Source organism: Eumetopias jubatus, unplaced genomic scaffold (genome assembly GCF_037043125.1).
Source record: "Eumetopias jubatus isolate StellerSeaLion01/CBP00866 unplaced genomic scaffold, mEumJub1_p1.0 scaffold_15, whole genome shotgun sequence".
In the NCBI taxonomy this organism is placed as follows: domain Eukaryota; kingdom Metazoa; phylum Chordata; class Mammalia; order Carnivora; family Otariidae; genus Eumetopias; species Eumetopias jubatus.
This window is the reverse complement of record NW_028274821.1, coordinates 64,790,707-64,815,604: the sequence shown is the minus strand read 5'-3', so window position 1 is coordinate 64,815,604 and position 24,898 is coordinate 64,790,707. Positions and strand designations below refer to the sequence as shown.

Here is a 24,898-nt window from a genome sequence, read left to right as displayed (position 1 = left end):
ACAAGAAGGGACAGGGGAGAGCTTGCTTCCTTTCTCTCTGATCTCTGCCAGGTGAGGGTGGATACAATGAGAAGGCAGTCATCTGCAAACCAGGAGACATGTCCTCGCCACAACCTGGATCTGCCAGCCCCTTGATCTTGGACTTTCCAGCCTCCAGAACTGTGAGAAAATAAATGTTTGTTGTTTAAGCCACCCACTCTATCGTATTTGGGTATAGCAGACCAAGCAAAGACAAGTTGAGTCTGTTATTTGCATTTAAGAACATGCATGAAGAACATTAAGAAGATGCATGGTTGGAACCCCTGGGTGGCTTAGTGGGGTAAGCTTCTGCCTTCAGCTCAGGCCATGACGCCGGGGTCTTGGGATCGAGTCCCACATTGGGCTCCCTGCTGAGCAGGGAGCCTGCTTCTCCCTCTCCCTCTGCTGCTCGCCCTGCTTGTGCTCTCTCTCTCTGACAAATAAATAAATAAAATCCTTAAAAAAAAAAAAAACATGCATGGCTCATACACTTTACTATTTGGGGAAAAATACATTTAAATTCCTTCTTCACTCTTTGGGGAAAAATACATTTAAATTCCTGCTTCAAACTATTCACAAAAATAAAATACATCTGGATTAATGAATAAAATGTAAAAACACACACCCATACACACACATAAAACCAAACATACACTAAAACGCCAAAAAACAAAGATAAACCTAAACAGAACTAGCCAAACTAATAACAATGAACTAACTAACCACTATGGTTCAACACTTAATATGAGTAGATCAAAAATATGAATGAACTAGCAGGCAATGAGAAATGGAAACGTGGTCAGTTAAGTGGTTTCACAACATTAGAAGATTAACTGACTGTTCAGGAGAAGCACAACTCTTCTTCGTTCTCAGGTCAGGCAAGAATTTTTGTCTGTGCACTTCATACCGAGCACACGCTGTGAGGGGATTATTGGACAATGGCCTGAGAGTGAGTAGCACAGACTGATTTCTGGTGATGGCTCCCAGGCAAGTCAGAGCATAACACACCAAAAGCACGTTAGCGCTATTCACCCAAAAACAGTTCCAGCAGGAAAGGTGTGGGCCTGGGTATGCAATGTGCCCATTCTCTATACCTCTGACATTATCATACTGGATGGACTACATATTCTTCCAGGGATCCTCTCCTGATGTTTCTTTCAGGCGATCTTTCCAATAATTAAGGGACTTAAGCCCAAGTTTATACTCCTTTGCTGTAAAACAAAGATCTCTCTCTCTCTCTCTCTACATAATCAAGATAGTCACGGGACAGGGCCTCTCAGAGGCCATGGGAGATCCAAGCTACTTCCCTATTTTTCAGCTTCCAGTAAGTATATTAAAAATGAAGAAATGGCAAAACCAGAGTTAATTTGCATGCATACGTTTAGCATGCTAATGCTTTGAATACACACATCTCACAATAATTTTGTGTATAACTCATTTGGTGATAACGTCGAAAATGGATTTGAGGCCTTTCTTGAATGTGAAGCTCAGATCTTCCTGGTCTTCTCGTGTTGGTCCTGGTTAAAGTTAAATGCCCAAAACTTATAGTCTATATGTTAATAGCCAAGTAGTTCTAGCCTTGGCTAGATGCCTCCTTGGCCAAGATAAAAAACCTCATTAATATATACCTAATGAAAACAATGCTGTTCCTGGCTTTATAAGCAAATGTGTAAAAACCACACTAGTGTGGGCTTGATTTTTAAGACCCCCTTTAAAAGGGGTAAATGTCTACGAACAAATAATTTAAAGTCAGAATCATGCAGATCTTCCCTTGCCTTTCTTCCAGGCCATGATTAGCTAACAGGGTCACAGTCTGTCCTTGTTATGTCTAGCTCAAGAAAATGAAATTACATCATCTGCGTACAAAGGAATACTTGTCCTTTGTTCACTCTTCTCTGGTGTTTTCTGGTTCTGTTCTACTCCCACATTCAGAGCAGTAGGGCAAGGGGGAAACAGGCCCACAGGGGATTGCTCCTCCTTGCAGCCTGGCACCCACCTCCATCCAAAACACATACCTGAAGTTCGATCTCAGAGCTGGAAAATCTCGACCCTCTCACTTCTGGTCAGCGGGCCTGCATTTGGATTCTTCCCTGACCATCTCAGAGAAAGAGATGACCCTCCTCTGAACTCACAAGGGGGCTTGCCTCTCTTGTGGCCCTCACCACACAACTTTGGGATATGCTTACAAGAGAAACCAAAATTATGATGTAATGCCAAACACCCCTGAAGGAAGGTGGAGCAGGTTGGAGAAGTTTCAGGGTTTCTGAGTGGCTTGTCACAGCAGAGCAGAGGGCGCTGTCTGACAGCCCAGAACGTTAATTTGTTTGGAGATACAAAGGTCTGGAGGTGCGTGGTGGGGTACTGCCTCAACCTACTGGTTGAGTAAAAACAAGTCAGACTTCTAAGGACAACCTGAGAGGGAGGAAATGAGCAGGGGACATGGCAGAGGAGAGAGGTAGAGCCTCCAGCAGTGAATGGAACAGCCCGCTTGGGTGTGGGGGTGTTTCAAAAGATTTTTATTTATTTTTATTTATTTATTTGACAGAGAGAGACACAGCAAGAAAGAGAACCCAAGCAGTGGAGTGGGAGAGGGAGAAGCATGCTCCCCGCTGAGCAAGGAGCCTGACGTGGGGCTCGATCCCAGGACCCTGGGATCATGACCTGAGCCGAAGGCAGACGGTCAACGACTGAGCCACCTAGGCATCCCTCAAAGGACTTTTAGGAACAGGGATGATGAATGTTCAATTTTAAATTGTATGTCTTCTTTGGAAAAATGTCTATTCATGTCTTCTGCCCATTTTTAACTGGGTTATTGGTTTTGTGGGTATTGAGTTTTATAAGTTCTTTATAGATTTTGGATACTAGCCCTTTATCAGATATGTCATTTGCAAATATCTTCTGCCATTCCACAGGCTGCCTTTGAATTTTGTTGATTGTTTCCTTCACTGTGCAGAAGTTCCTTATTTTGATGAAGTCCCAATAGTTTATTTTTGCTTTTGGTTCCCTTGCCTCAGGAGAGGTGTCCCGTAAGAAGTTACTATGGCCGATGTCAAAGAGGTTACTGCCTGTGTTCTCCTCTAGATTTTTAATGGTTTTCTGTCTCATATTTAAGTCTTCAATGCATGGCCATGTCTTTATTCATCTCTCCTCCTTCATGCCCCTTTACGCTTTCCACAAATCACATTGCCATTTTCTTTCTTTTTTTTTTTTAAAGATTTTATTTATTTATTTGACAGAGAGAGATAGCGAGAGCAAGAACACAAGTAGGGGGAGTGGGAGAGGGAGAAGCAGGCTTCCTGCCGAGCAGGGAGCCCGATGTGGGGCTCGATCCCAGGACCCTGGGATCATGACCCAAGCCGAAGGCAGACACTTAACAACTGAGCCACCCAGGCGCCCAGACATTGCCATGTTCTTCCATCTCCTCAGACCTGCTTCTACCTCTCTCTTCATCTCTTTCAAGGGATAAGTCACACTTTGAAACTTTGGATACCATAAGGGGTGAAAAAAATCTTTCCTCATCTAAAGCTCCCCGCTACCCTCTGGGGCGGGGGAGTGTTACTCTTCTTGGGTGTGGGTACGCCACTTTTGAGATGAACTCAGGATCCAGCTTAATTTTTCTGCCTATTAAATGAGGAAAGCTTTTGAGGGTGGGAGTGAGGTGGGAAGATTCAGGATGAAGGACACAGGAGATGATGAGTTTGGGTATTGTGGGAGCAAAAGTTTTAGAGTGACTCTTCTTTGGTGACTGAGAGGGAAAAGGGAATTTGGAGAATGTAGGAGAAGGGGATAATGATGAAGAAGATGATAGCAACTGTTGTTTATCCAGTAATTAATTTTTGCCAGGCATTATGCATAACCCTTTTTGTTCATCATCATTCAATCCAATCCTTCAACAATGTTGTAGGTTACGTTTTATTATTATCCTTTCACTGCTGAGGAAACTGAGGCTCAAAGAGCTTAGAGGACTTGCCCAAAGTAACACAGTGAGGAAGCCCTGAGCCAGAATTTAAGAGTAAGTTCTATTTAACTTCAGAGTCCAGATTCTTAATGATGAAAAAATATTGACTTGCCACAAAATTTTATGTCTGGATGTTCAGAAAGGCACAACGTTGAGTTTGTAGGTAATTGGATTAATTACCTGAGAGTAGATGGCTGAGGTGGTCACTAAGCAATGGACTGGTCCACTATTTGCAGATGCTGGCTGGTTGCCTGCCCCTCAGAGTCTGAGCCTTTTGTCCAGCTTTCCAGGATCGCATCAGCCTGGCACTCTTCATTCCTATGGGATGAAGCAACCCAAGGGGTAGGGGAATAGGAGACAGGGAGTTAGAACTACCCAGGTTCTTTCATACACACCAGTATTTTGAAGATTTCTTTTCTTTTCTTTTAAAGATTTATTCATCTATTTTAGAGAGAGAGAGAGAATGAGAGCAGGAGCTCAAGCAGGGGGGAGGGGCAGAGGGAGAGAGAGTCCTTCAAGCAGACTCCCTGCTGAGCGTGGAGCCTGATGCCCTGATGCCCAACTTGATCCCAGGACCCTGAGATCATGACTTGAGCTGAAATCAAGAGTCAGACGCATAACCCACTGGGCCACCCAGGTGCCCCAGTATTTTGAAGATCTCTAGTCAAAAATAATCTATTTTAACAATACTTCCCAAAAGAAAACATTTTTATGGTCTGAGTTTCTTATATTATTGTTTGAAATCATTTACTTTGTTTTAGGACAACCATGTGTGTTAAAAAAAACATGCAATTTCAGAGGAGAAGACCACAGAACATGGCCGCTAGACGGGATCCCTCCTTCACTGCAGAGATGATGAGTTCAAGGCCCTAGGATGGCTTTAAAATCACAGATTAATATTCAAGTCCTTGCCCTGCTACTTACTAATGGCGTGACCTTGAGCCAGAGTCAGGATCAACTCCTTCCTCTCCAAAACAAAGCCTAGCCAGCTGAATGATGTATTCTATGTGAGGTGCCCACAAAAGGTCCTGTGAGGAGGAAGATCAACAAATAGTATTACTCTCCCTTGGGTAATATGTTCCACCGCCCAGTGTAGAACTAGGACCAGAACCTTATTTTCTGATTCTCATGTGGGGTGTGTGTGTGTGTGTGTGTGTGTGTGTGTGTGTGTGTGTGTGTACACATGTACATGCGTAACACAGAAGCATTGGTAATGTTTGCTTCCCTGAAGCAACATGGTTTAGTCATCCTGTAATTAGGTAGGGCTTTATCGTTTCCAAAACACTCACTTAGATGTTATCGCTCACTCAGTGGGACCACGTGGAAAAGTTATACAGGGGTGGGATTCCTAGGCCCACTTTGCACGTCAGGTATGGGAGGATGAGGGAACGTGGTTTCCTTCAGTCCCCTAGCTAGCCGGGGACAGAACCAGACCACCACCCAGATCTTGTGCCTCCCTCCCTGTACCTCTTTCCACTGGTGCGCAATGCCTACCCACATAAAGGCCAAACAGTTCCACCAAAGAGATAAGGAATAGTGAAAAAAATACAGGCTGGGGGTCATAAATGACATAAGTAACTGACAATCCTGATTAGATAGTGAGGGAAAAATTGGACTTTGATATGATTGAGCAAAAGTCAAAGACAAAACACTGACAAGGCAGTAAACAACTCGCTAGGAGGGAATATGGGACAATGGGGGCTGGTGGTCACTGCTGACCCCAGTGTAACTCTTTCCTGTCAGATAACTACTGGTCACTCTAATCCTGAAAGTCTGCAGCCCTGTCCTTTCTGACTCTGACTCAGCAGCGTCCTAACTGCACATATATGTTTCCTCGGACAAGGCAAACCTTGTTCTTTATCACATTCAGGCTTTAGTTGTCTCTAGTCTCAAGGGGGTGGTATTTCTAAGCCCTAGAATTTAGATCATCTTAAATTCTCACTGTCCCTCTGTGCATAGGTTTTACAGTCTGACACGCTCGATCAGACGGTATGGAGCATGATTTAGCCATGTAGCAGTCTGGAATATCTAGACTTTTCTTTCACGGTACTTCATGGAGTCTTCATTGAACATTGCCACTACCACCACAACTTGGTACTTTTTAAATATGCATTCTCTTATTTGGTTTGATTTGATTTGATTCTCAACTCAACTTTCTCTTCCCACTTCTTAGATTAGAAGCCCCTTGACAACAGGCCAGTCTTATTCACCGTGTATTCTCTACAAAAGTATACTCTCTGCGAAATGCCTCTGGAGCTAGCCAAATGCCTTATACATAGAACCTCAATAAAAATTTTGTGAACCATGCTGAAATAACACTAGCTCTATCTCTATGACCAAAATGACTGCTGGTTTCAGGGTGCTGAAACTATCCCGACCCCCACAGCAGATTTCAAGACAATAAGGAAACATCTGCACCACAGATTAGAAAAGAGATTTTTAAAATGCCATATTGACCCAACCATGGATCTTCCTTGCATCGTGTAGATGTGGTCCCTTTTTATGAAAGTCCTTCCCCTATAATATTATTAAGTCTCTACTGATTGTAACTCCATGATCCAGGAGATTTACTGGCATGTACAAATTTGTTTGTGGACTCAGACCTCATAGTGCTCACGAATACATTGAATTCGTGGCCCTTCATAGTCAAATCAGAACTGTCTAGAGTGGGGTGGGGAGTGGAAAATAAACATGGCAGTTGTTGGAGGTATTGACAGTAATGCTCACGAATGACATCATCTTATTTTTGCCTGTTAGGAGAGTCTGCAGTTGGAGACCTCTAAACCAAAAGTATGCATTCAGATTGGGCCATTTAATAAAAATGTACTCTGTGCTACACCCCTCACCATATGTCATTTCATTCCTGCTTCATAATCAGTTTTGGATGGAGGCATGACCAGCCCATTTTACCAATGGCAACACTGAGGATCAGAGAGGTTGGAGGATTCCCGAGTGTTTCACAGCCCCCGAGTCCCACGCTCTTTCCACATATCATATTATATCTCACTTTGGAACATTTTGCTAAGTTAAGAGACTTTTAAAAAACCGCACAACCCTGCAAGCAGTCTGTGTTGCTCCGGGGTTGCTGTTTCTCTAAGCTCCAGGAAGCCTTGCCCTTGCTTTCCTGCACTTCAAGTTTCAGTGGCACATCCAAGCCCGGAGGTGGCCAAATGCTGATGCCATAAGAGCCACAGCAGGTGGCACCAGTCAGGGGCGAATGTGTTCACGCTCCTCTGACACGCTGGCCAGGCTGCTGTCCACGTGAAATGATACCCAGCAAGAGCAGGGCCACCCAGGTCTGCCGACGCAAGACATTCTTTCCTGATGAATGCAGGTTTAATGTCCAAGGTTATAAACTGCTGGGAGGGGGAGAGGGAAAGGGCTAATCTATGCCATCTGTGGCAGCTAAAAGGTAAGCAGCCCTGCTTTAGACCACTGGCTTGGAGGAAACAGGAGTCCCTGTGTACCCGTCCTGTGACTCCAGGCAAGTTACTTGCCTTCTCCAAACAAGAGTTTCCCCATCCAGAAAACAGGAGTAATAAACCTCTCCTCAGAGGGGTGCTGAGATGGCAGATCATGTATAAAAAGAACCAGAGGCATCCTAACATCCTAACCTCAAAAAAATAGCAACTATTATTGTTATTGCTGTCATTGTTATAACAAGAATAATTCATGCTTCTAGCGTAAGTAAAATTGTTTCTACCATGCATCTCTTGGCAGGTGGCACGTTTTAGTCACGATTCTGACACTCCAAGCCTGACCCCCAACAGCTGTCACTAGCCCTGCTCTCCATTCTATCATCACTATCCTCCATATTCTTCCTTCATTCTCCTTTGACAAAAATCAAATCTGATGAAATTCGCATATCCCCCAAATCAGGCCGTCTTGGTCTGATCAGGGGCTTGCATGAGCATCAGGTGGAGATGGGGAAACCAGAAAGTGTGCCTTCAGCAGGCACATGGAGTCAAGAATGCTGATTGACCTTTACCTGGCCTGGCCCTTTGCTCTCCTTAGGACAGGCCTTGGCCAAAACTTCCGTTGTCAAATGGGCCTCAGTTTTGTGTTTCAAACATTTCAATTTCCTTTAATAATCATCTTTGATGTCTAATGCTCCCCCACTTTTAGAAGCTGTCTGAGCCTGAACTCTATTAAGACAACTTAGTTCTCTGCTTCTTTTTCCTTCATTCCATTGACAGTTCACTTATTAGAGCACCACACCCTATACCATCAAGCACTTTGGTTTTTAGGGTTTTTTTTTCCCCTTCCATTTTATGAGTTATCCCAAAGGAATATAGTCCTGAGAATTTTATGCTTTCCTGTGATCAAGGTCATTCATTATTTTTAGATTTCCCCCAGAACTTTTATTTGCCTCAGGAAGAAAATTTTATTTGCCTCCTCTTGACCTAGATTTTGGTTTAGTGCTCAGGGAAAAAAAAAAAAATTCCCATAAAACGAACCCTTACCCAAACACTGCCATAACTAGGGAAGCTGGTGGCTTACAGCAATCACTTTGAGTTTTATTCTAGTTTTTTTTTTTTTTTTTTACCACGCTAAAGACAAATGCATAAAGGGTGAGAAAGAATGAGAATGGGGTAGATACAGTGTGTTCTGGTATTATCAACATCAGGGGGCCCAGCTTGGTTTTGGAGGACAAGGAGGGATCTCATGCCTACTGTGTGCAGGCACTCTACAAACTCATTTAATGCTCTTGTGAAGTTGAGATCCCACTTTACAGAGGAGGATATTAAGGCCTGGAGACATAGGAAGGAAGGAAGGAAGGAAGGAAGGAAGGAAGGAAGGAAGGAAGGAAAAAAGGAAGGGAGGGAGGGAGGGAGGGAGGGAAAGAAACAAAGGAAGGAAGGAAGGAAGGAAGGGAGGGAGGAAGAAAGGAAGGGAGGGAGGAAGAAAGAAAGAAAAAGGAAGGAAGGAAGGAAGGAAGGAAGGAAGGAAGGAAGGAAGGAAGGAAGGAAGGAAGGAAGGAAGGAAGGAAGGAAAAGAAGCCTTGGCCAAGGTCGTGTGTTTAGTAAGTGCTAGAGCTAAGGTGACATTCTTCGCAGGTTCTGTTGGTGGCTCTAGAGTTCTGTCATTTACTAGCTGTGTGACTTAGGGGACTCCCCTAATCCTCTGTGCCTCAGTTTCCTCACCTGAAAAATGAACCGTCTGGATGAAGAACTACACGGTCTCCAGATAGCCCCTGTAGCTTTAACATTCCCTGAGTCCAATGAGTGTGTGAGCATGATCAGGACTGGCTGTTTATGAGCCAATCAGGCACGGATAAACAGTGGGAAGAGGAGGGTGAAAGTTAAAAATATATATATATATACCAAAAACCAACAAACTTTGACAGGAGGTCTATAAAAACTGCGTGTCCCCAGGGTTTCGTCCTATTTGGCAGCTGCTGACTCCTCCACAGCTTCTGATCCCTAAGAGGACTTTCCTCTCCCAAACTGTAAGTAACAGAACTTCCTTTGTCTACCTGGACTGCACCAGGGAGTGAGGGTTACTGATGGTGCTACACATGTAGCCGAGAAAGTCTGTTTGCTTTTATTTTCAGGAGAAACTTGGTGGTGGCCGAAAACGTGCTGGTGTGCTGAAATGGTTGTTTTTCTCCCTAAGCGTAAATGCTCATCCACAGCTTTGCTGACTCTCTGAGTGGAGGCAAATGTTCAAGACCGTTCCCCAGTGTTACCAGTACGAAGGTGCTTCTGTCTCTGGCCTGGGAGAAACAACTTGAATACACTTATTTGGCAAGGTTCTAATCACTTCTCGAGATTCCTGCTCATTTCTACCCTCCCCATAACAACTGCTTATTTCCATGATTTATTTACAGACCTGTCGTCTAATGTCATTTTCTTTATTCTCTTTCTACACCCACTAGTGTTGGCACTGAAGTTTTTGGTCACACAGATGAACTCCTTGCTTTCACCCACAGCTCAAATGAGAATGCAGAACAGGCTTGGTATCGCCACAGGGCACTGCCGTCATTTGATTATGAATTATCAAACTTCCACTCATTTGATTGTTCCTATAACATTTCCTACTTTGAAGATCCTACAGCTTAAGTTATTTGGAATCAAAAGCGGCTGATGACCTTTGGGACATTTGCTCTACTATTTGAAAAATAGACATGTTGTGAGGATAGGTTGCCTTCTAAAATAAACTTCTCCTAAATAGTTACCTAGGGCTCCATTTGCCAGTTTGGATCCAGTGGGGGTCCAGCTCTGCTGCTGTTAGGCCAAGGCACATCTGGGCACCCCCCAGGCCAACGCTAGAGCCCGAGGTGCTGAATGCAGTGTAGATGCTGTAATCCTAGAAGAAAGAGCAACACTCAGCTCTCTTTCCGAGCTACCTCACCTGTGTTCAAAGGCACCAGGCTGTCATAAGGCATCTCACTGCTTTTGTCACTGTGACATGGGGGTGGGTAATGAAGCTGTGGGCATCTTCACACATCTGTATATAAAATTCTTGCTCACAGTGCCTGGAGATCATAGGCTTTCAATGAATAAGCCCCTCATGTCCTTTTGAAAACCCGTCTGCCTTGTACATTGGAGAAGTGAATGGACTCTCTACTCCCTGATATTTCTCCAGGAGTTAAATATTCATATTTTACAAATCATTCTCTTTTCACCCAGAACCTCTCGAAGGAAGGCAGAAAGAACCATACTGTAGGTTTTATGTGCTATTTTGCTGAAAAGGATTGGAAAAGGGATTCCAAGTCATAAGCCAGGAGGATGTGGTTTATAATCCTAGAGCATCACAGTTTAGAAGGGGCATCAGACATAATCTTTCTGAGCCTCAGTTTCCCCATCTTTAAAGTTGGCAGGGTTAATATAGATATCCCTGAGGTCATTTGCAGCTGTTTTTCTGTAATTGCCTTCTATTCTCATATTTTCATATTCACAACCTCTTCCCAGATTTGTATATATATCACCTGTTAATATATTATGTATAATACATAATGTCATATATAGACCTATTTGAGAAATCAAACATTACAAAAAATGTATAAAGTAAAATGTGAGAGTTAGTCCATCCCATCCCAATCCCCACAGATAATACCAGGGTGGTTATTCTCTGCTTATATAGATCTACAAACTGTATGTGTTATACCATTTTTTTAATTAAACAAGAATGATATTTTATATCACATACTTTTCTGAAACTTGCCTTTTCTTTTCTTTTTACTTAATAATATAATGTGAACCACTTCCCATCACACTTTAAAATCAGATTGGCTTGAGACCTCGATGAGCAGAGGCTTAGGAGCCCAAGATCATTCTCTATGGTTACCCGCTCCCACCTGGCCTCCTGTCTCCCAGGGATGAACATTGGTCTGTGATCCTGTTTTATGATTAACAGAGGGGCAACATTTGTGCTGAGGTGGTATAGACCTTTAATCTCTCTGTAGAAGTTTAACTTCCCATAAACAGTATTGGTTCAATTGGACTTTTTCTCTGTTTTTTTTCTGGTCAAGTCAGCACACTCAGACTGAAAAAAATAACTTGGTAGTAAATAGAAACATGGAATCTCAGGTAATTGTTTTTTTAAAAATTTAAAAAAATTTAAAAAGAAATAGTAATACCCAACATTTTCATAATATATTATAAAACATCTTCATATTTATCATACAATTAACTCAACAAATATATTTTGAGCAACTATAATGAGTAGGGTGATCACAGGTCACAGTAGATCCACTTGGCAATGAGACACCCAGAACAGATATTAGCACCATTTATTCCACAGTAAACTAAGACTCAGAGAAGTTACTGGCTGGCCCATGGTCCCAGTTAGGAGGAAGCAGAACTGGTCCTTGAATGCATGTCTGTCTGATCTAGTAGCTAAAACCTGTGTGAATGTGTGAGATGTTTATGAATTGACAAGGTCCATGGTGTAAGGATGATGAGCCACAGCCCACAGATTTTGGGTACTACGGGGGTGTTCTCAACAAGAACTCTGGGGGGGTTTTCAAGAGTCCACTTAGAGTCACCCAAAGGCTGATTCCTTTCACCAGGCTCACTCTTTCCTGGAAGGAGGGGAGTACTGCCCCTTATCCCAACTTTGCGCCTTATTAGTTAAATGTCCTTGGACAAATAATTAAACTCCCTTATGTGCTTTCCTTATCTATTATGTGGTAGTGGTGGGGGAAGCCCAGCTGCCTTTGGAGGTTGTAATAAGGAATGAATTATACAGTGCTTGTAAAGTAATTAGCGGAGTACTTGGCATTAATGGTGATTTGCTATTATTGGGCTATGTTTTCCTTTTGTTTCATTAAGGAAACATCTTGATTTCTTAATTGTGAATTCCTTTATGTAGTTACCTAAACTGAGAGAGAGGATTTGTACTTTGGCCTGAAGGTTGCCAACTTCAGGTTGGCTTCTTCTACATAAAGATCTAGTAACCAGATTTACAGCTAGTAATACTACAGTATTAGGAACTCGTGTGTAAACAAGGGGAAACATTATCTTTAGGTGGCTGGGATAGGAGCAGCCTTGGAAGAATATCTTCTCTAGAGATCATTGCCCACTAGCCTGTCCTGTTCCCAGTGACAGCACTGTGGTTCCACCCTTTGGGGTTAAGACGAGGACTCTTGTTGAAGTGAGAGTAGCATCAGTGATACCAATGATACTTTTTCAAGAATCGGTTCAGTAGCCACCCACTTCTTATATCAAGCCTGCCTTGAAGGGATGCAGAAAATGTGAAGAAATTGATTTACCAGGAGGGGCAGGACTGAGTGGGGAGCTCTGCCTCCCCATAGCTGAGACCTTGGACAAATCAGTTAACTTCTCTGAATCTTAGCTTGCTCATTAATTAACAAAGATACTAGTTGCCCTGGTTACCCGGTTGCTGAGTGGATCAAATGAGAACTGAGGTGTCCCTGGGCTTGCAGGAAGTGGAAAGCAGGCATGGGGCGTCTAACCTATGGATGAGTATATGAGAGGAAGGGGACCGGAGAAAGGAGGAGGTCATAGGATTGGATGGGAAACCACTAAAGATAATCTTTACTACCATTTTTTTTTCTTTGATACAAAATCACTCTTTCTAATATCCAAGATGAGAGCCCTGTGAGCTTGCATTTTCAAGACTGGCCCGAAGTGGCAGCCCAACAAAAGCAATGATCCCCTTCAGAGAACCACTGCTGAGAAGGGTGCTTGGATAGGGGATCTTCAAACCAGAGTCCTTCCTTGCTAGAGCAGTGAAGCTGAGAATTACTGGGGCAAGGATCGCCAGATGACTTTGGCATCCGAGTCCATGGGAGCCTCCAGCCCAGAGGCACTAAGGGAAAATCTTCCCCACCTATCCCAAATGCTGTCATAGGTCATTGAATATAAGAGAAAAGAGACTTACACACCATACTGTCTATGTCCCAAAGCTAAGGGAGGTTAACTGCAAGGCCAAAGCCTCTCAAGCTTGCTACCCAGAGAATAACACAGGCTAACAGAACAAAATGGGAGATGGCCATAGAGGCTAAAAGCCCCACTGTCCTGGCCTCAAGTCATCCAGAGCACACAAAGGCACCAGCAATCCACAGAGAGATAGTCAAGTACTGCAGGCCATCTATTTATCAGATTTGAGTGGATCACTAATGAGCTGGTTCAAGTCTCCGGATCAGTGAACCCAACGGTCTCCTGGAAGATAATTCTGTTTAGGATGACCAGGAAATTTGGCATCCCACTTTCATCCACTATGGCTAATTACAACTCCTTAAGCTAAAGGGGGAAAATCCCAGACCTCATTTGTTCATCCAGTTATGGAAGTGGGCTGAAAGTATAAGAGGAGCCTAGAGGGTTTGTTTGTATACCTTCCCTGCCTTGGTCACGAATCTGTCTGAGCCACCTGCAGTTCTGTTCAGGACACTCCTGCACTCTTTTCCAGACCTGTCACCATGGCCCCCCGATTTCCAGCCCTCACCTCAGAACAGAAGAAGGAGCTCTCCGAAATTGCACAGCGCATTGTTACCAATGGGAAGGGGATCCTGGCTGCAGATGAGTCTGTAGGTGAGCGCAAGTAACATCATACAACAAGCGTGTTCTTATTTCTACAACTTAGCCAACGCAAGCAACAATTATATTCTCTTTCCTCTCAGAGGAGTAAAGGTACACAGGAGTGGGAACAGAAGACCCAGCAAGCATAGACAGACATTTTGAGTGCTGTAGTTCCAGTAGGTAGATTTCTGAAAACCAAGGGAAGAGGCTCAAGCCCCCCATTTCAAGGCCCCTTGCCAGGGATCATTTGAATCTAGACTGTAGCAAGGCCAAGAACTCAGGAACCAGAATGAGATCAGATACATAGACCTCTGCTGCTAATGAGAAGTCAGTGTAAGGTCAGCTAAGGAAGGGCAGGGAGGGCAGGGAAGTGCCCTCATCTGGAACAGGGAAGGGCTTGTGGCTGAGAGAAGCCCAGGATGACACAAGGGTGGGTTGTGGCAGGCCTGTCTGGCCCACCATAAAATGATAGAAACCAGGGAAGTCAAGAGCCCGCCCCACCCCTCCTCCTATTGTACATACATCTAGTCAGATTGAGGGCTGGACCTGGGTCGGGGTGGTGATGGCTGGAGAGGCCTGAGGGCCTAATATACACACTTGGACCCACTGGTGGCTTCCACCGTGACCCTGACATATCTAGTCCATACGCTGCCTATCCAACATCCTGGCAGCAGTCAAGGTCTTTCCCCTGGGAGCCGAAAAAGGAGACAGGAGTTTTAAAGATCTGGATAAAAAAGAGTCTTGCCCTCCATCCTGCTGAGGGTCATTAGAGGGGAGGAGGCCGGCAGTTACAGGCCTGGTTGGCTCCTCAAGCTGCCTTTGTCCCGCCCACCCTAGGCACCATGGGAAACCGCCTGCAGAGGATCAAGGTGGAGAACACCGAGGAGAACCGCCGGCAGTTCCGAGAAATCCTCTTCACCGTGGACAACTCCATCAACCAGAGCATCGGGGGCGTGATCCTGTTCCACGAGACCCTCTACCAGAAGGATGGCCAGGGAAAGCTGTTCAGAAACATCCTCAAGGAAAAGGGGATTGTGGTGGGAATCAAGGTGAACACTTCCCTTTCCATTTCCCTTCTGCCTCATCCCAGCCAAATGCCCAGCCCAGTCACCGGGCTGATGCTCTGAACACCCTCTTCATCTAGTCACTGTTCCCTCTGTCCTTCTCATTATCAGCCTCCCCCCTGAGAAACAGGTCCTCTTCTAGATTTTTTGGCTGGTGTCTTCTTCTTTCAACTAAGTTTTATGCAAGGTACTCAAGCTCCTGGTGTCTCGATTTTCTCATTTCTGAAATGGGAATAGTAGTGCCTCCCTCATAAAGCTCTTATAAGGATGAAAGGAGTTTGTAAAAAAAAAAAACACATAATCATTATTTAGTTCATGGTCACTATTAATGATTAAACCACTTACTGTTCAGGTAGAACTCAAGTCTTCCAAAACTGCAAGAACTTCTCACGAGTGAAAACTAGTATCTGTTGAGTGCTTACAACTCCAAGCGCTCATTTAATCCTCCTCGTAACCCCTGGAGGTCAATTCACTTCTTACAAGGCATAGCATAACTTGGCCACAGCAAGACAAAACCAGAGCCAGTTCAAACCCAGCCTGTCTACCTCTCAGGCTCATGACCTCAGCCTCTGCTACACCGAGAGTAGGGGCTGCATCTTTACTCCTTCGATTTCCTGGAATAATGTCATGCTCGGTATGTGTAGGTTCTCCCTAAATGTCCCTTGAACAAATAAGAGAAGCTGCTCTTATATGGCCCCTCTGCATCCCAGGTACTGTCAGATTACTTCTTATTTCCCGAACTCCAGGCCTGTGCTTTCCATATTTTCCATCCTCCTACTGTTGACACTTGCATTTTTTTCTTCCAGGTACTTCCCTTCTGCTATGGATTTGTGTCTCCCACCCCCACCCCCCACCCCCCGTGACTGATACACCTTCCTAATTCAACTCCTTAGCTTGTGAAAGATGAGAACTATTAGTACCAGGGGCTCTGCTTTTGTTTTCCTGGGACCCCTGACACCTGCTAATTACGTGTTAATTATTTATATTCACAGTTAGACAAGGGAAGTGCTCCCCTTGCAGGAACCAACAAGGAAACCACCATTCAAGGTAAGGATATCACCTGCTGATATGAATCATGCTAATATATGCTAGAAATGAAGGCAAGCAAAGAGGTGAGCAAGGGAAAACAAAATAAGAATCTCATCCTGATTTTAAAGCCACACACACCTTGCTTTTCAACCCTAACTCCTCTATTCCATATCTATGTGACCTTAGGCTGGTCACATACACGTCCTGAGTCAGTTAAAATAGGATGACAATATCTACTTTGCAGAGTAATCATGGGGATTAATTAGACAATGTACATAAAGTGCTTACCACGGTGCTTTGCACAGAGAAGATACTCTTACCTGAGAATGTAATTTTTAGAGAAAAATCCAGCAGCAGAAGAGAGGAAAGGTCCCAAGCTTTGGGATCAGACCCACCAGGGTTTGACTCCTAGTTCTATCATTTACTAATTAGACAATTTTGCAAGGTGCTTCACTGCGCAAGTGGACAAGTACGAACCATAGCATTAGGTTAGCTAAGCAGAATTTGAATGCCAGCTCTGTCACTCATTAGCTCTGCAAACTTGGTAAAGTCACGTAACCTCTTGGAGCCTCAGGTTTCGCATCTGTAAAACAAGTATAATATTAACTATTAGAATTGTTATCATAATTAAATGAGATAAGGTATGCAAAATGCCTAGAATCATGCCTGGAACATAGTAAATACTAAACAAATATTAGTTCCCTCTGTTCTTCTTATTACATAAAGCCCCAGTTTGGGCTTAGTATTGGGATTAATGTTTTCAGTCCTTAAGCTCTGCTGACTGAAAGGTAAGGCAAAGAAGAACGCCTTCACTTTATCAGTGGCCCCATGGATCAGGGACATGAGTGCAAAGAAACCTTTCTCTCTTTTGTGACTTGCAGGTCTTGATGGCCTTTCTGAGCGCTGTGCTCAGTACAAGAAAGACGGTGCTGACTTTGGGAAATGGCGCGCTGTGCTGAGGATTGACAACCAGTGTCCATCCAACCTTGCCATCCAGGAAAACGCCAACACCCTGGCCCGCTACGCCAGCATCTGTCAGCAGGTGGTCTGCCTTCCCCTTGGGCTAAAAAGCAGTCAGAAAGAGCTTTCTTCAGAACCTCTCTTTCCAATTTTACTACAAGTACATGAACCTTATCTCATCACTATATCCTGGTGGCATTTTCCACCACTTCTGCTATAGCCAAGCGTGGTAGGGAAAGATTTGGTCCCACAAGTCAGCTACGAGCCCAAAAGGCCAATGCCGTCAATGGCTGCCCTCTGCCAAAGTTCTATAAGCTGGGTCTTAAGAGTGATCCAGCCCCTATGGCCAGGGCACTTGCTTACCTGTGCCCCATCACATCTAAAACATGATCCTCTTAGATCCCTAGCTTGAGAGTGATAGCTCTGATTTAGCCCCAGTCCAAATAATATCTTGGACGATGGTGACCTGACACTAGTTTCCAACATAGTGTCTCTGGGATCGATCCCAGTTAAGTCTGATTTGCTTGTGTGGGTGCTATGTTGAGGTTACCTGGGTTGTGGGTACCTGGAGAGTCCCAGTTAGAGCTATACACAGTGCTTAATTCTTTAATTAACCCACACAAGGGGCATCCTTATTAGTGATTGAAATTTTACTGCCCTAAAAGGGTGAGAGCTAGGTTCTGAGGTAGCTAGAATGGTCTCTAGAAGAACCTCTAGCTATAGAAATTAAGGATTTGCCTTATTTTACCCACTCCCAGAGGAACTTTTTTTTTTTTAACCTCATTGTTCTTTTTTGGCTAAGCCACAAATGCTCACTAGAAATTCCATTAAATTTCCTGATACTGCCTTTAAGTCAGTGAATGGCACTTCTCTATAAGGGCTTCATTTTAGACCAATTGCAACTGTCAAATATCTTCTTAAGGAAGGGATCACAGTGAGCAGAGCTGCACTTTATCTCCCCCTTTTTCCTTTTTAGAATGGGCTGGTACCCATTGTTGAACCAGAGGTCCTTCCTGATGGAGACCATGACTTGGAACACTGCCAGTATGTTACTGAGAAGGTAAGTCTTGAATATAAAGGTCCCAATTCCAGTTGAAATATCTTATTTTTAAGTAAGACCTGTTAATATATATCAGCTCTTATATATGAAATATTCTTCAGTTGGAATCATTATGTAGCATTGAGAAGATAAGGGGGTACTTATCAAACCTTCTACTCTTTTGGCACAATGGTATTCTCCACATGGAAGAAGGATAGGATTTGCAGTACCAAGACTTGGATATGACAATCCATGTTCCCAGTTGTGGGGCTGTGAGTAAATCCTATTGTGTTTTGGGATCAGTTACATTATATGTAAACAAAGAAATTTAAAAATAAGATGAGACTCACATGACAAAATGTAGTTAGAAGGTACTTTGTTCATATCTGCAACGCAACCTGATTTCACGTTCTCCACTTGCAAAAGCTGGTGGACTGAGATGAGGTCTGAAAGTGCTTCTGTCTCTAAAATGTATGTTTCTGTGACTCCTCAGCTTCTATGGAGATGGAGAATGGAGGCCAATTTAGATGTCCCCAACCAGCTAAATCAAGGCAGGCTCAACTGGCCAAAGGGAGTGAAGGGAAGGAAGGAGTGAGGGGGCTCCAGGAAGCAGAGCCATGCCACCTGTCCCTGCAGTGTGCAGTCAGAGTAGGGAAGGTGGGGCTAGGCCAGCTTGGCTGTGCTCAATGGCCGCGGCTTGCAGTTGCCTGTGCATTGCTCTGATGAGGAAACTCGGGCCAAGCCCCATACGAGGATTCCTTTGTCTCTCAGCCCTGCAACCTGAAAGTGCCAAGGTCAGGGGACTGTCAGGCTGGTGCTGGGTTTCAGCTTTTGGACGTCTTGTCCCTCAGGTCCTGGCGGCTGTCTACAAGGCCCTGAATGACCATCACGTTTACCTGGAGGGCACCCTGCTGAAGCCCAACATGGTGACTGCCGGACATGCCTGCACCAAAAAGTATACTCCAGAGCAAGTGGCTATGGCCACTGTCACCGCTCTCCACCGGACTGTTCCCGCAGCTGTTCCCGGTAAGGCTTTCCTTCTTTTCTGACTTGAGGTCTAAGCCCTTATCCCGTGAAGGAGCTCCACCAGCGTTTGTGCTTGCCCGGGAGTCTTGTATCCAAGAAATGGACCTCTGTGTCTCACAGGCGGCCAGCATGTCCCCTCACACTCCATGATACCACATAGCCTGTGTCTGTCCAAGTGCACACAATCCATTGATTTCCTCAGTAGGTCACCACCCTCCTTATTTATTAAAGCCCTTCTCCCCTTAGCCCTGCTAGCCTCGGCAGAAGCAAACTAATTTTCCCAACCCAGTTCCATGCACATCAAGTAGAGAAAGGATGGAGACATTCCGTTTCTTTTAGGCTCCTGGCTTGCTCTCTCCTGCTGGGCAGAGAGGCTGGGAAGAGTAGAGTGCAATGACTTCTCTCCTTCCAGGCATCTGCTTCTTGTCCGGTGGCATGAGCGAAGAGGATGCTACTCTCAACCTCAATGCTATCAACCTTTGCCCTCTACCAAAGCCCTGGAAACTCAGTTTCTCCTATGGACGGGCCCTGCAGGCCAGTGCACTGGCTGCCTGGGGTGGCAAGGCTGCCAACAAGAAGGCCACCCAGGAGGCTTTCATGAAGCGGGCCCTGGTAAGATGCTATTCCTTTTTGTTTTTGTTTTTAAGATTTTATTTATTTATTTTAGAGAGAGAAAGCAAGCAAACAGGGAGAGGGGCAGCAGGAGAGGGAGAGAGAGAGAGAATCTCAAGCAGACTCCCTGCTGAGCGCAGAGCCCAGGGCTGGGCTGGATCCCACGACACTGAGATCACGACCTGAGCAGAAATCAAGAGTCAGACACTCAACCGACTGAGCCACCCAGGCGCCCTAAGATGCTACTACTTCTTATCTACTTGATGGAGTGGATACTAGGAGCCTGGCTCTCTTACCTGGAGAAGCATTGTTTTCTTCAAGATGTGACAGTATCTCCAGAAATGTCTATTGGATAGTTGAAAAGGTGGCATTAGAGCTCAGTAGGAAGGTGGGGGCTGGGAGAGTTGCGGATGATCCGCACTGGGAGGACGGTTGATGACAGTGGACAGTAGACAATTTCCACAGAGACACTTGAGAGGGAAGAGAAGAAGGCCAAGGACTGAACCAGAGCACCTTTCATTTTAGGAAAAAATAGAAGCAAGCCACTAGGACAAGCAGCAGTAATAACGTGGGAGGGGCCGAAGATCCTGGGAACCAATAGAAACAAGCTTCAAGGGGGTCAGTCATAACACACTACAGAGAGATTCAGAATAAAGGCTGAGAAAAAGGCTGAGACTGGCATGTGGGAGCCTACGGTGACCCTCAACACAACAGTTCCAATAGAGAGAGAAGAGGAAAAGTGCCCATTCAAGAAGGTTGTCAGGAAAAGACCCGGAAGGGGAATCAGGAGAAATGAGGACAGAATAGGATTTTATTCAGTCAGGAACCATTCCTTTTTGAATATCGACTGTGAGCCAAGGATTGGGGTGAACAAAGGAGACACAGATCCTGGCCTCAGGGAGCTCAGAGTTTACCCAAATAGGAGACAGCCAGGCATGTTTAAATGTAAAGCAGAAGGGTGATGGGTATTAAGGAGGGCACGTGCGGTGATGAGCACTGATGAGCGAGCAACTCATGAATCGTTGAACACATCAAAAACTAATGATGTATGATATGTTGGCTAATTGAACATTATAAAAAAATAAAGAAATTAAATGTAAAGCAAAAGGAGCCAGAGGAGAGATTAAAGATGAAGACGGTGGGGATAATTCAGAGGACACGGAGTTAGAAGAAACAGGATTACGTGAGACTATTAAATGCAGTTGGCCGAGTTGGTCTCAGAAAGCAGGGAAGAGACAGCAAAGAAGAAAAAAAAATGGATTTGGAATCGGGTCTGTAGACATGAAGGGATGTAGCGGTTGATTACCATCGAGGGCATCTGTTGAGGGGGTAAGGGAATGGAGACTTCCCTCTTGACACCAGGAAAGCCTGGGATAGCTGTTGAAGTAGTCCGCTAGGAGACTCACCAGACAGGATGGCCAAGCATCAGGCAAGGTGCAACTGAAATGAGAGTGAGTTTGCAGTGCATTAACTTAGGTCTGAAATTTTCCTAATAGCTCTCTTAATCATGCAGGAAGATCTAGAGCAATCTAAATGGGAAATAGGATAGAAGAGTAAAAGTTTAATAGAGGGAAGAGTGCTGAGTTTGAGCAATAGCCGTGTTAGGCGGCTTGCTGATCACAGAGGAGGCTGGGTGAGGAATCAAGTGTAGGAGGAGTTTGGCAAAGAGGCACTTTTAAAGGGAAGGCAGACCCCAGAGAAGCTTAGACGTCATCTCAGGGCCATAAGAGAGGTGTAAGATGTTAGAGGTAGTGCCTTACTTTGTTAGGATGGAGAGCTGGGTGTGGCTGTGCTGGGGTGTGGCTGATGAGGGGCGGGGAGATGTGGCTAATATGAAGGAGGGATTGTGAAAGTAAGGGGTCGGAAGAGCCATCCACACAAAAGAAGGGAAGCTGAGCTCATTTAGGGTGGTGGTTCTCAAGCTTGAGTATGTATCCGAATCACCTGGACGGCATGTGAAAACAGATTCTGGGCCCCAGCCACTGGGTTTCTAATTGAGAACGTCTGGGGTCAAACCAGAGAATTTCCATTTCTAAGAAGCGCTGAGGTCCATGCAACATGCTTTGAAAATCACTGTAGATGTAGAAACAAGTCCGAGAGAGAGCAAGATAATAGGAACAGGGACTTGAAGACATGGTACCATGGAGTGGCGCTCAAATTCTATTATTGCAGGTTTCGTAATTCTGATCTCCCCTTTAATTGGAATTTACACAAGGAACCAAATGATAGTATGATTACAACTACAAAAAAATGATATATTCTTGGGGCAAGTATAGGTGGAAAATGAAAATTTTAAAAAAAGAACTTTTAAAATCTGCTGTTGTACCTCTGGCCGCACCTTGCCTGATCCTTCCGCATAACGTCTGGTCCATTTTCTAGCAAACTGCTGCAGCATCCCCTGCAAGCTTCTCCACTGGAAACATCCATTCCCTTACCACTGTATCAACTTCAGTTTCTAATACGGTTGTTGCAATATTGTTGGTACTAAAAAGAAACTTTCTCAGTAACTGACACAAACTTCAGCTTGCCTGAGAGATGCTCAGGAAACTGGGATTAAAAAAGGAGATAATGTATTATAGAAGGCAAGGAATGCTATCAGCACTAATATTTAGCAAAACCACTGTAAGGAGAGAGAAATCCAGATGCAGGTGGAGCTGGTTTCAAATGAGAGCCAGAGGGTCAAATACAGGGTTGCGTTTGCTCTAACCCCACGTCCTTTCTCACGCTTGTTTTTTAGGCTAACTGCCAGGCGGCCAAAGGACAGTATGTTCACACGGGCTCTTCTGGGGCTGCTTCTACTCAGTCCCTGTTCACAGCCTGCTACACCTACTAGAACCCCAGGCCCACCAGCCTGCCATCAGCTCTTCTGGGTGTCTTCGTAGGAGGGCTGAAAGAGAATGACTTTTCTACTGACCCTGGAAATTAGACAAAATCAGATTGGAACTACTGGAAACACAGTGCATGTTAAATTCTTAGACACAACGATAAAAGAATCAGTTCTTGAAACGTAGGTGTGAATATCAAGGATCTGACGAAATTTCACGCAATTTCCTCGCAACAGCTTTAGCTCCCCAAGCCCCAGAGCATCCACCCACGAAAAGAATAGACTTGAAAACAAAATCAGCTCTCCGATCGAATAATGACCACCTCAGAAGCTGAGTGTGGAGAAGTGTGTCTTATTCAACAATCGTAGCAGTGGTAGGTTATGAAGGAGGCAACTGCAACCAAAAAAGAAATAAAATGTTCTAGAAGCCTTCAGCTGGTATCAGGTTTTACTTTCGCTCCTGCTTCCAAAGGGCTCAGTATAGTTCATGACCTTTGACTCTACTAGACATGACTGACATTAATGGTCAGGGTCCTCAACTAGGGCTACTCATTGAAATCACCTGCCAAAAATGTAAAAACCCAGATGTTCAGACCACACGCCAGCCCAGAAACTCTGGATGTGGGATCCTCTATCAGGGTTTCTTAACAGCTTCTTTGGTGATTCCAAAGTATAGCCACATTTGAGAACTACCACGCTAAATTTCAAGTCTGAGGATATTTTAAAATGAAGGCCCTTCATAATAGGAAGCAAGCTACACTGTAAAATGATTTCAAGCAACATGCAGAGTGTAATGGGAGAATCAGTGTGGCTATGATGCTCGCAGTGTTCCTCTTGAAGTGACCCACGTTTGGTGGGACACACACTCCACTCCCTATGCACATCTGAGCACACTACCTCAGTTTGCAGTAAACACAATTCACATAATTGTACTTTATTGTGGCTTTCAATGTTCAGAATTAACCTAGAGAAAAAGCATTATAGACAACCATAGTTACAAAAGAGAATTTAAATATAATTTTGTACAATATAAAAATTATGATTTTGGTGGAAAAAAAGTAATGTCTTCACTGACAAGCTAGGAAATTAAAGGAAGAGGAGAGGTGGAGAGAAGTGAAGGGAATATTCATTCACTTAGTGGGGAGTCAGGATACTACTTAAAATTGATGGATTAAGAAACAGTGCTTAAAAAAAGAAGTAGTGCTTTAACTCTATTAAAGGGAATGGATATAAAACATTAAAATATTCATACATATAATTAAATATAGGAGAAAAGTAGTAAACTAAATTCTGTCTTGAAGAGTGCAAAGATAAATGATATTGCTTAGAGTAGATAAATTAAGAACTAGAGGCATACACATAGCATTTAGAGGAATAAGACGGAATTAGTCCAAAAGCACTTTGTCTGAGGAGGGAGACCTGGGAGTGAGGCACGGGGCAGATTTTTGCTCATGTGTCTCTGCTACAATTTGAGTATTTGTTTCCATATACCTGTATTAGTTCTGTAAAGACAACTGTATTCATTTGGCCTGAGGCTTTCACTTTTACTAGGATGATATAACCAAGCCGAGAGCAGTTAAATTACTTGCTGATGATCACACATACGGGGGTTTAGGGGTGGAGAGCTGAGAGCTTAGAACTCAGGTCTCCTTCTCCTATAATGGGCATGTGACCGGGAGGAAGGTAAGGACAGGGCAACAGGCAGTGTTCAAAACCTCTGCCGTCAGTGTTGTAGGTCTTCTACAAGTCCTTTCTTCTTCTTCTTCTTCTTTTTTTCTTTTAAGATTTTATTTATTTATTTGAGAGAGAGTGTGTGTTGTGTGAGTGGGGGGAAGGAGCAGAGAGAGAGAGGGACAAGCAGACTCCGCACTGAGCTCAGAGCCCAATGTGGGGCTCCATCCCACAACACCGAGATCATGACCTGAACTGAAATCGAGGCTCAGATGCTTAACCAACTGAGACATCCAGGTGGCCCTGGTCTTCTACGTTTTTTACCGCATTCATTCATTCATTCATTCATTCAATCAGCAAAGAGTTGAGCTCCTACCATGGGTTAAGCTGTCCTAAAACCGGTAATATCTGATGTGACAAAACACGGCTGCCAGAAAATTTTTTCTAGAGCTTACTTTAGCATCACTGACCCTATGTTGTAAAGAAACCTCCTAGATTCTCGTTTATGGTTTTAGCAAGAATCTATAATCAAGGTTGAGTTATTTAAGTATTTTGATCCCGGCCAAATTACATTTCACTGGGGATGAGGATTAACATAATGCATTGTCCTGGCTATCATCTGATATATTTGCCCAACTAAGGCACTACAGTTGTCTTTGAAATCTCAACCCCAGTACTTTACTCCACTGAGGGTAATATGAAGACAAGTGT

The 24,898-nt window shown here is 44.2% G+C and overlaps 1 protein-coding gene across 1 annotated transcript; it reads left to right on the top strand.

The window, feature by feature from the left end:
* The first annotated feature begins 13,852 nt into the window (after positions 1-13,852).
* On the top strand, positions 13,853-22,525 carry ALDOB (aldolase, fructose-bisphosphate B). The gene is made up of 8 exons (XM_028108675.2): positions 13,853-13,974; positions 14,800-15,011; positions 16,019-16,073; positions 16,937-17,097; positions 17,992-18,075; positions 18,906-19,080; positions 19,493-19,692; positions 22,430-22,525. The coding sequence occupies exons 1-8, from the start codon at positions 13,863-13,865 to the stop codon at positions 22,523-22,525; spliced, it is 1,095 nt and encodes a 364-aa protein (XP_027964476.1). The 5' UTR covers positions 13,853-13,862.
* The last annotated feature ends 2,373 nt before the right edge of the window (positions 22,526-24,898 follow it).

Bases quoted from the DNA above. Each gene is read 5' to 3' on its own strand.
- ALDOB (XM_028108675.2), top strand. From the start codon at position 13,863: ATGGCCCCCCGATTTCCAGCCCTCACCTCAGAACAGAAGAAGGAGCTC. The intron at 16,074-16,936 runs GTAAGGATATCA...TGTGACTTGCAG, and splicing joins CAAGGAAACCACCATTCAAG to GTCTTGATGGCCTTTCTGAG. The intron at 18,076-18,905 runs GTAAGTCTTGAA...CTTGTCCCTCAG, and splicing joins GCCAGTATGTTACTGAGAAG to GTCCTGGCGGCTGTCTACAA.